Here is a 12,143-nt window from a genome sequence, read left to right on the forward strand (position 1 = left end):
ACATGTCAAAATTACCAAATGTTTGATAATAACCGATGGTTAATAAATCAGTGTGCTCTAGTGGTGTTGTTAAACAAAACAAACACACAAACTAGTTTAACAATATTTGACTCACGATCCTACAATGTCCAATGACGGTAGTACATATCCATGTAGTAATGGGTGTGAAATATAAAATTTACTGTCCCTACATGTTTTAAATAATTCAGCAGGGTTATCAGTGTCTCCAACCGCCAAATAATGAATGAATGAATGAATGTTTAACGACACCCCAGCACGAAAAATACATCGGCTATTGGGTGTCAAACTATGGTAATGCAAATAAATAAAGTGATGATCAACATCAATATAAAAATTCAAGACTTCAACAAAAACAGTGTAAAGAACTGTACAAAAACACAAATATCACAGAATTTTACGGATACTGAATTTTATTCAAAACTTCAATTTTGTGCTGTATTGGCCATTCTCAAAGAGAATGTTACACCCCTGCACCACGGTGAGGTTACAGCACACGCAGGGGCCAACCCCAAATAAAATCATCTTTCTACAGAATAGTGTAATTACTATTTATGTACCATTTACGTTACGATATGTACGGCAAGTGTCTGCCGTGAACCTTAAAACGTTGTTTGTTTCTTTTGCATTTCCGTCTGGTACATTATGTCAACGTCACATCTAGTTAGTGTCCATCACTCTGCTCAGTGTCTGCTTGTTCAATAAACAATTCAGTATTTTTTGCGAATTTCAACACTTGAAATCACTTGCTGGTCCAGTTCGTTTAAAAACTACAAGTAGTAGGTACTGACATCAGCTTACGTCTGCATCGCGGCCTTGTTGCAGTTGGTTAGTAATAAATAAAATATACATGTACTCCTTTATTTTCTATTCTATTTTTAAAAAACAACAACTCGAGAACTGCCTTTCACTCGTCATATAACAATTCATATCATAAAAATGGTATGACAAGAAGGCGTGTTTAGTACCTCTCTTTATTACATACATTACATACATATTACAGTTTAATATCAAAATCGTACGTTACATTGTGAGATACCGTTTTCCTTAACAAAGCTGGGATATAAACGCTGAGGCCATTGGCCATTAAGGGAGATGTGACGCAAGCTTTTGTACATTTCTTATTGAAAGCAGTGCTGCGTTCAGACAGACCGAGCAGGGAAAAACGTCCGTCAAGCTGTTTAAGCGCTTCATGTTAAAAAGAATGACCTCTTCAGAAACCAGTCAAAATAGTTCGCAAACGTAAGCGAAAGACGGGTGGCTGAACTTAGGGCTGATTTTACTCTCATCAATACGAAGTACTTCTAAAACTGCCTTCGAATATATTATTTATGAAACCCAAATTTGGGTCATTAACCTCGATTGTGGGCGAGGCCTATGCTGACACTCGAACACTAGCTGCTATGAATGTTTACTTTTGTTACGTTTTGATGAATTATATGCAATAATTATAGGTAGATAATAAATAAAATACTACACACCTTTCAGTTTAATACCATACCATTTACCTCGCTAGATACCATTTTCTAGTGTACTCGTTCATAAAAATGGTATTAAACTGCAAGTCGGGTGGTACTCTCTCTCTCTCTCTCTCTCTCTCTCTCTCTCTCTCTCTCTCTCTCTCTCTCTCTCTCTCTGTGTGTGTGCGCGTACGTGCGTGCGTCCGTACGTGCATGTAATACAGCATGCTCGTTCACACTGTATGGACAAATTTAAGATGTGGTTATTTTCATGTATTTAAAAGGGAACGCCTCGTTATCTATGTAAAAATCAGTGACATTCTACACCTCACGTTTGGTCGAGTTAATTATTATACCGTTATATTATGACAGAGTTTTTCACTAAACTGTATGTAGTAAATAACTAAATGAAAATAGCCATCGAGGACCAAGCGTCTTGACCCTCGCCATAAGGGTTGGACTTGTAGTTGTTTAAATATTCTGTACGTTAATTTAAACCAGTGAAGCCAGCCTGACTTTCGATTTTAAAAAGAAGGGTGACACCTTTTCTTTGGTTTCCTTTGGCAAAGATAACGAGTATAGCCCAACGATGTTATTGGTTTATTCTAAATGGTTAAATAATACAAATAATACGCGAGGAAACAATTTTAATTTTTGTACTTTATTTTCCAAATGATTTCTATGTATGTGCTGGTAGAACCGATTACCGACTGCTGGGATGTGAAGACACGCCAGAACCAGAGCAGTGACGGCACGTACAAGATCGACTCACCAGCCGGGGGTCAGATGAACGTCAGGTGTGACATGACCACGGACAATGGCGGCTGGCTCACCTTCGTCAGGTATGAAGATCACAGAATTGTATGTTGGTTGTCTGTCTCAGAATCATGACGATATTGTGACGTGAACTTGTTATTTACAGTCGTTTTCCTTATTTTTAAAATTTCAATCTGGGGTATTGTTTGTAAACATATGTATATGATATAGATAGCTAGGTAAATGGTATGCTTATTATTATTGTTGTTGTTATTGTTATTGTTGTTGGCATTATTATCCCATTTGTCCCATTACATTTTCACCTTCAAATTCATTTGTGTCCCTACCGATATGGCATCTTCTGTTGCTGTCATCGTCCACACCATAGTTTTATATCAAAGACTGTGGTTATGCTATCCTGTAGGTATCGCGATATGTATTTGTCTTTTGTGGTCGTCTGTATCAAAGAACTGCCATTGTGGTTTTGCTGTGAACTTAGTCTGAACACTCCCGATAATTAAAGTTTAACGACATTACTAGAGCAGATTGATTAATTAATCAACGGCTAATGAATTGCAAACATTTCGTAATTCCAACACCTAGTCTTGGATAAAACCCGCTACCTTTTTCCAATAGCAGCAAGGTGTCTTTAAGATTCACTTTCCAAGAGACGGGACAGCACATACCGCAGCCTTTGATATACCAGTCGTCGAAAGTGTTTAGTGCTTACTTCAGACACTTACTATATTCTACTATTACCAGTGATTGTTAACACCTGGAATCAGATGACCAGTTACTAATTGTGTTGATGTTAACCATATTGAAAATAAATCGGATTAACAGGCAATTCACAGGTTGGTATCAGCTTCAGAAGTACACAAGATAGTTACTGTCGTGAGTCAAACCTGTGAATATTTAACTTTGAAGATAACAAAATTTAACAGGCAATTGCAGGGTGGTGTGAGCGACAGCGATCTGCAGTAACAACGCTATCTGCAGTAACTACATTTATCGTTGCAGTTGCTGCCGCTATCTGTTATAACAAATACAAAATGTTGTAGCCTTGATGCATATAATATGTCGCGATCTGTTGCAGTCATCGTCAGCAGTAGATTTGATAGATAGTGCCGTAGGTCAGACCAGTGAATACTTTCTTTAAAAATAAATCAGATTAACATATTGTTACACAGGCGGGTCCGGGGTGGTGTCGACTTCAACAGGTCGTGGGAAGACTACAAGAACGGATTTGGCGACCTCGCAGGAGATTTCTGGTTGGGAAATGAGTTTGTACACATGTTCACGGCAGCAAAGGTAATAAACTTACAATAGCAAGACTAACACATTTTGTTTTGTTTTTAAATTAATGTCTCCATAGGCGTGTGCACTCTCGTGACTATTGGGTAAGAAAAGCCAAAACTTATAACTCAAATTCAAATGTTAAAATTGAGAAGGTAACCTTTTACGGTTCTACGTATACTGAAGTAAATTCTAGTCATCACATATGTCTAACTATATTCTTGATGTGACGTCACCTCTGAAAACAATATTCCTAAATATAGCCTACTTTGGACGTCTCCTATATTTATGAATATTCTTGAATATAATTATGTTGTGACCAGAGACGTATTTGAGTATTTAGCAATCCTATGCTACTAATATTTTTGACCCCGCCAACCCACGCCTCCAAAACCATAATCGTAATACTATATAGATAGATAGATAGATACATATATTATATATATATATAATAAAATTCCCATTACATTCATTACATTATAACGTCATTCCATTGGTCCAGACGTAGCAACGGGAGTGACATCATTTTATATTGGTAATTTGTCTTACTGTGTGTTATTGTTTTAACCCAAAATATAATACCGTTGACACACCAAATACGGTTCTGTCCAATGCGTGAAAAATACATATCAATTATTACTGCCGGATTGTTACTGCTGTCATGGCTGTGGCTGTGAGAGAAACAAAATATAACTGAAAAGTTACACAACATGGACATTCGGTTTATTTCGAGAACATAATTTCTCACACACATAAATGTATCATAAACACGCAATGTAACTATTAGACAAGAAACATGTAAGAAAATAACTTTTGCTAAGAAAATAACTTTTTGCTAAGGACATAACTTTTGCTAAGGACATAACTTTTGCTAAGACAATAACTTTTGCTAATTATCTAGGGGATACTAACTTTTGTTTTACCGTACACTTTTTACTAACAGTACTTTATATAGAAAATCAATCAAAACTAAATTATTTAAAAAAAAATTTACATTGGATTTATAAATAAATGGAAGGTCAACTGCTATCATTCTCATGTAATTATCGAATGCTATGATGTTTTTGCTAAATGCATGTGTTTTTTGTTTCTTTTGTGTGGGTTTTTTTTTTTTTTTTTTTTTTTTGGGGGGGGGGGGGGGGTGGTGGTGTTCCTTTTCTTCTTTTTTTTGCCAGATTAGTTAGAAATTATGAATCATATATACACTGCTGCTTTGGTAAGAGGATTGCTAAATAATTAAGACAAGCAAACATTGCTTTATGGAAAAGTTGCAAAAGTTACAATCAAGTATTTGTGTAATATTACAAACAGAACAAAAGTGGACCTCAGCTTTTACAGGAGGGTTTGGACGAACCCCCCAAACCCCATCCCCCACCAAATACGGGCCTGCAAATGTTGGTGAAATACAAGTATCACAAGTATAAAACAATGTTAGTTTTATTATAAACTGAATATATACTATACTTCTGTCTTCTGTTGTCACAGATTAAGTTTATTTAGATACAATTTTGTTTTTACCCTTTGAGAAGGTAACCTTTTACGGTTCTACGTATACTGAAGTAAATTCTAGTCATCACATATGTCTAACTATATTATTGATGTGACGTCACCTCTGAAAACAATATTCCTAAATATAGCATACTTTGGACGTCTCCTATATTTATGAATATTCTTAAATATAATTATGTTGTGACCAGAGACGTATTTGAGTATTTAGCAATCCTATGCTACTAATATTTTTGACCCCGCCAACCCACGCCTCCAAAACCATAATCGTAATATTATAGGATATAGCACAGACACACACACACACATACACACACACACACACACACACAGAGAGAGAAAGGGGGGGGGGTATTGCCAGAGGGTGTTTCGGTATTGTCAATATATCTATATCTATATCTATATCTATAGCTATATATACATGTATCTATATATATATATATATATATATATATATATATATATATATATATATATATATATATATATAGATAGATACATGTTTATATATATATATATATCTATATATATATAGATATATATATATATATTATCCAAAAAAGTAGGGGATATTTCATTTCGCTTTTATAATTCTGGAGAATGCGATTGCATAAGCTGAAAAAAAAGTATGAACCATGTTAGACTATTCAATACCTGTCATCATAAAAACCCCGCAAAAACACACCAATCACACGGGGGGGGGGGGGGGGAGGGGGGGCTAGGCTATTACCAGAGGGTGTTTCGGTATCGTCAGTATCATATATTAGGAATAATTGTATATATTCATACATATATATATATGTATGTATGTATGTATGTATGTATACTAGTGGAAAAAAGTTCCTGTGCATGGTTAAAAGATGAATAAAATCATAATCGCAAGTTGTAAAATAATAACATTATTTTCAAAACTTTATCCTCGATATTGCAATCGCACGTGTTGTTCATGTGCCGCACGTGCACGACTCGTAACCGATTTGCTGATCACGTGGTACAGGTGCACACTGGCTAGAAAAACAACTTTCATTAATTCTAAACGGCGTTGATGTCATGCCACGCCTATCTGAATTTGAACGTCACTGCGCGGTCAGTATGCTCGAAACTGGAATGGGGTATAACGAGGTCGCAAGACGTTTTGGCGTGCATCGAAACACGATACAGAATTTGTGGCGACGTTACCAACAGCAGGACAACACCAGAGACAGGCCACGTTCAGGTCGCCCGCGTGTGACGTCACAAGCACAGGACAACCATATTCGGGTAACACATCTTCTGAATCGATTTCGGGCGGCAACTTTGACAGCCAGAACCATCCCTGGGTTGAGAGTAATCAGTGCCAGGACAGTTCGCAACCGTTTAATCAGGCCGCGACGCCCAGCAATACGTCCTATTCTGCTACGGCGTCACCGAAATGCGCGTCTAGCATGGAGTAGACAGCACTTACGATTCACCCGTGGCGGTCAGGTGTGCTATTCACCGAAGAGTCAAGATTCCATTTGGACGGTAGTGACGGTCGAAATCGAGTCTACATACGTGTTAACGAACGCTACGCTGACGCCATGGGGCAAGTGCCAATCAGCTATTCACTTGCGCCATATATTTTTCTACTTGCCCATACTTCTTAAGGTAACCAATTCTGTTACTGTACTTAATTTAATACAGTGCTGAATAATGTAACAAACTTGAAAGTAAATATGAGCTCTATTACTCTGCTAATGTGGCTGGGCTCGTAGTAAACACGAGCTCTATCTGTAAATGCTTTTTAAATATGTCAGGCTTGGTAAACAACAGCCGGGGTGGGGTGGGGGTGGTTGTCGTACATCGATTGCAGCCTTGATTATTTAATTTATTGAACATAATTTATTATTTGTTAAAAACAATATATTCATATATGCTTGGATGGCATGGCACCATCGCGATTATGACGTAGGGCTAATAGCATCTTAACTTCACCCTATAGTCCGTCCCACAGAAACGCCTTTTTTCATACGATGAAATTTACTACCAGTTATTTATTTCTGAGCAGGTTGATTTGTAAATTGCACACAGAGGTAGTATGTTTTTGTTATTTCCAAAATACTTTTAAGTTTCCTCTTATGTTAACTGAAATTATATACAAAAAAAATAAAAATTATAGAATGATGGGACGGACTATAGACGTTCATTTTACACGAACGAAGATTTGCATTTGCAAAGTAGTGAAAAACATTAAGTATGTTCTCCAACGAGGTTTATAATATCTAAACTGAAATATCTTACAACTTTTATAATATAGTTCATAATAGTTATGTTTTGTTTGGGTGAACTGGAAAATTATAAACTCGTTAGTACTTGCTTTGCGCCCCCGTTCATTTGCAAAGAGCAGATTCTGAAACCGCATTAACATATAATTTAATTTTAATATGACAATTTTAAACTGTATCCCATCTCATATACCATGTTTGCAATGATTTAACATTTTTATTGCACACACAATGCATGTATACTTTATTTTTATATCAGCTATAAAGCGTATTGGACGCTATTTATGTTTGAAGATCATCAAAATAACTACTTGTACAAATTCAGTTGAACATTCAGTGGCTGAAATTACCGATCTCAGTCTAACTTGTTATCGAACTTTTGAACACAAATTACGTTTTCGCGTGTTAAGGCTTTGACAAGAGTTCCGATCGTTCCAGTATTTAGGGTTAAGGTTAGTTCTCCTTAGTACTACGTAAATTCTTGAACGATCGGAACTATTTCCAAAGGACTTACCAAGATTTGTAACAAAATGAAAATAAGTTTAGGTATTACATTTGTCACTTGTCATCTGGCATATGCAGTTAACATAATTACTTGCCCGACATGAAAATTCAGCTTGGCACGGGCGTCGGGCAATGGGATTTTTGATCCCCTGGACTTAATGTGTCACAATCAGTCTTTAGCCAATTTTGGGCCCGATATCGTAAAACCAGAAATGTGGACAATCGTCATCAATATCAATATATATATTTTCCTTACCCTGGTTGCTATTTCTTCTGGCTGTCCATATTATATGATTAAAAGATGTGACATTATCGATATAAATGGATATGTCACATGTCAAGGATGGTATTATTTTATGTATGCGTTACTTTTGTTGATGGGGATAATAACTAAGTGAAATTGATTCGTGTACCTGACTTGTTGTATGCTATAGTGAGATGCAAGAATAAAGCATATCACACTTGTAGTGTGTGTAAGGATGACCTTTCAACTTGGGATGGGCAATAAAAAGCACGGGATAATTGTGTGGTTATGAGATAAATAGAAATAATTATTGTGTATTTGGGAGAGCTATTATTTTTTGTCAAGGGAGGAAGGTGCTCTCATGTTTCTCTCGGTGTTAAGACATAAGTTTTTATTTGTATTATTTGGATTGTTGCAAATGACTTTACATATTGGATTTGTGCAACAGTGTAATAATTACTTTGTTAAAACGTTATGCAATGCATGTACGAGTGTATAGTTATGTTTTTAGATAAATAATTGTGTACATGAATACATAAAATATAGGATTATAGGATGGAATACACATAGTGTATTTTATATTGTTACACCGGGTTTCCCAGGTGTAGATTTCTGAGGTTGGGGTGGAGACTTAAAACCCCTGATTGGAATCCTGTGATTGGAATCGGGAGGTGTGGAACCGAGACTGGTGTGGTGTGAATTCGAGATGGCGCGGAATCCGTGATAAAGAACTGTTTATTTAAAATCCTGTTTTAAATTATCTCTGTAACTTATTTAATAATGCGACATCAGACTTTGGCTGAATAATTTTGACTTTCGAAACCATCTAGAACGAACTTTGAACATTCAAATTTTTGTTTATATTTTTTCTCCATGTGGTTGGTTTGATAGATGAGTGGGGTGAATGGCATGTTCGGTGAGTGAATGTGGGGTTTTTATGTAAATTGTGTTGTATTAAGTATATAAGTTTTTAGTTATTTTTTCTATTATCTTTATTACGTGACAGGATATTATCCTAACACTTGTTTATTTCTGAAGAATGTGGAGATTATATTATGATTGGAATATGCTGTGACGTCATCAATATCATTAGATATTCTGACCCTGGTTGTTATTTTTGCAGAATGTCGAGATGCGGGTCGACTTGAGTGATTGGAAGGGTAACCACGCCTACGAGTTGTACGACAGCTTACTCGTGGACGACGAGACCAACAACTACACCATCCATGTCGGAAACTACACGGGGGACGTTAGAGACTCGTTTCGGAATGCATAGTACGTGTGCACTAATTTATGCAGTAGGGGTCTAGACTAAGGCGATCGAACTTTATGTGGAGGGGTGGGGGTCGGTGAATGTGTGTTGATTCATGCTCCCACGAAAATCATACAACAAAAAATACTTGAGCAATCCTGGAACCCCATCCCGACCTATACAAGTGTCTTTACCACTAGGTTCGACTCGGTTCCCATAACATGTTCTTGGTCTCTGTCGAGCAGCGTCAGTCTTTATAACTGTGTTCGACTGGGTTCCCATAACATGTTCTTGGTCTGTGTCGATAGTCATCCGTCTTTACCACTGGATTAGACTGGGTTCCCATAACATGTTATTGGTCTCTGTCGAGCGGCGTCAGTCTTTACCACTGGATTAGACTGGGTTACCATAACATGTTCTTGGTCTCTGTCGACCAGCGTCAATCTTTACCACTGTGTTCGACTGGGTTCCCATAACATGTTCTTGGTCTGTGTCGATTAGCGTCAGTCTTTACCACTGTGTTCGACTGGGTTCCCATAACATGTTCTTGGTCTGTGTCGATCAGCGTCAGTTTTTACCACTGGGTTCGACTGGGTTCCCATAACATGTTCTTGGTCTGTGTCGATCAGCGTCAGTTTTTACCACTGGGTTCGACTGGGTTCCCATAACATGTTCTTGGTCTCTGTCGACTAGCGTCAGTCTTTATAACTGGGTTCGACTGGGTTCCCATAACATTGTTCTTGGTCTGTGTCGATAGTCATCCGTCTTTACCACTGGATTAGACTGGGTTCCCATAACATGTTCTTGGTCTCTGTCAATCAGCGTCAGTCTTTACCACTGGGTTCGACTGGGTTCCCATAACATGTTCTTGGTCTTTGTCGACCAGCGTCAGTCTTTACCACTGGGTTCGACTGAGTTCCCATAACATGTTCTTGGTCTTTGTCGATCAGCGTCAGTCTTTATAACTGTGTTCGACTGGGTTCCCATAACATATTCTTGGTCTTTGTCGATCAGCGTCAGTCTTTACCACTGGGTTCGACTGGGTTCCCATAACATGTTCTTGGTCTCTGTCGAGCAGTGTCAGTCTTTATAACTGTGTTCGACTGGGTTCCCATAGCATGTTCTTGGTCAGTGTCGATAGTCATCCGTCTTTACCACTGGATTAGACTGGGTTCCCATAACATGTTCTTGGTCTCTGTCGAGCAGCGTCAGTCTTTACCACTGGATTAGACTGGGTTACCATAACATGTTCTTGGTCTCTGTCGACCAGCGTCAATCTTTACCGCTGTGTTTGACTGGGTTCCCATAACACGTTCTTGGTCTGTGTCGATCAGCGTCAGTCTTTACCACTGGGTTCGACTGGGTTCCCATAACATGTTCTTGGTCTGTGTCGATCACCGTCAGTCTTTACCACTGTGTTCGACTGGGTTCCCATAACACGTCTTTACCACTGGATTAGACTGGGTTACCATAACATGTTCTTGGTCTCTGTCGACCAGCGTCAATCTTTACCACTGTGTTCGACTGGGTTCCCATAACATGTTCTTGGTCTGTGTCGATTAGCGTCAGTCTTTACCACTGTGTTCGACTGGGTTCCCATAACATGTTCTTGGTCTGTGTCGATCAGCGTCAGTTTTTACCACTGGGTTCGACTGGGTTCCCATAACATGTTCTTGGTCTGTGTCGATCAGCGTCAGTTTTTACCACTAGGTTCGACTGGGTTCCAATAACATGTTCTTGGTCTCTGTCGACTAGCGTCAGTCTTTATAACTGGGTTCGACTGGGTTCCCATAACATTGTTCTTGGTCTGTGTCGATAGTCATCCGTCTTTACCACTGGATTAGACTGGGTTCCCATAACATGTTCTTGGTCTCTGTCAATCAGCGTCAGTCTTTACCACTGGGTTCGACTGGGTTCCCATAACATGTTCTTGGTCTTTGTCGACCAGCGTCAGTCTTTACCACTGGGTTCGACTGAGTTCCCATAACATGTTCTTGGTCTTTGTCGATCAGCGTCAGTCTTTATAACTGTGTTCGACTGGGTTCCCATAACATATTCTTGGTCTTTGTCGATCAGCGTCAGTCTTTACCACTGGGTTCGACTGGGTTCCCATAACATGTTCTTGGTCTCTGTCGAGCAGTGTCAGTCTTTATAACTGTGTTCGACATGGGGTATAACGAGGTCGCAAGACGTTTTGGCGTGCATCGAAACACGATACAGAATTTGTGGCGACGTTACCAACAGCAGGACAACACCAGAGACAGGCCACGTTCAGGTCGCCCGCGTGTGACGTCACAAGCACAGGACAACCATATTCGGGTAACACATCTTCTGAATCGATTTCGGGCGGCAACTTTGACAGCCAGAACCATCCCTGGGTTGAGAGTAATCAGTGCCAGGACAGTTCGCAACCGTTTAATCAGGCCGCGACGCCCAGCAATACGTCCTATTCTGCTACGGCGTCACCGAAATGCGCGTCTAGCATGGAGTAGACAGCACTTACGATTCACCCGTGGCGGTCAGGTGTGCTATTCACCGAAGAGTCAAGATTCCATTTGGACGGTAGTGACGGTCGAAATCGAGTCTACATACGTGTTAACGAACGCTACGCTGACGCCATGGGGCAAGTGCCAATCAGCTATTCACTTGCGCCATATATTTTTCTACTTGCCCATACTTCTTAAGGTAACCAATTCTGTTACTGTACTTAATTTAATACAGTGCTGAATAATGTAACAAACTTGAAAGTAAATATGAGCTCTATTACTCTGCTAATGTGGCTGGGCTCGTAGTAAACACGAGCTCTATCTGTAAATGCTTTTTAAATATGTCAGGCTTGGTAAACAACAGCCGGGGTGGGGTGG

At 38.9% G+C, this 12,143-nt stretch overlaps 1 protein-coding gene across 1 annotated transcript; it reads left to right on the top strand.

Moving 5' to 3' along the window:
- The first annotated feature begins 1,664 nt into the window (after positions 1 to 1,664).
- On the top strand, positions 1,665 to 11,771 carry LOC121366683 (fibrinogen alpha chain-like). The gene is made up of 5 exons (XM_041491035.1): positions 1,665 to 2,320; positions 3,425 to 3,545; positions 9,151 to 9,302; positions 10,102 to 10,166; positions 11,461 to 11,771. Exons 1-5 carry the CDS (start codon positions 2,151 to 2,153, stop codon positions 11,769 to 11,771), a joined length of 819 nt encoding a protein of 272 aa, XP_041346969.1. The 5' UTR covers positions 1,665 to 2,150.
- Positions 11,772 to 12,143: the final 372 nt, after the last annotated feature.

Source organism: Gigantopelta aegis, unplaced genomic scaffold (genome assembly GCF_016097555.1).
Source record: "Gigantopelta aegis isolate Gae_Host unplaced genomic scaffold, Gae_host_genome ctg6626_pilon_pilon, whole genome shotgun sequence".
Taxonomy (NCBI): Eukaryota; Metazoa; Mollusca; class Gastropoda; order Neomphalida; family Peltospiridae; genus Gigantopelta; species Gigantopelta aegis.

Bases quoted from the DNA above. Each gene is read 5' to 3' on its own strand.
- LOC121366683 (XM_041491035.1), top strand. From the start codon at position 2,151: ATGATTTCTATGTATGTGCTGGTAGAACCGATTACCGACTGCTGGGAT. The intron at 2,321-3,424 runs GTATGAAGATCA...ATTGTTACACAG, and splicing joins GGCTGGCTCACCTTCGTCAG to GCGGGTCCGGGGTGGTGTCG. The intron at 3,546-9,150 runs GTAATAAACTTA...TTATTTTTGCAG, and splicing joins ACATGTTCACGGCAGCAAAG to AATGTCGAGATGCGGGTCGA.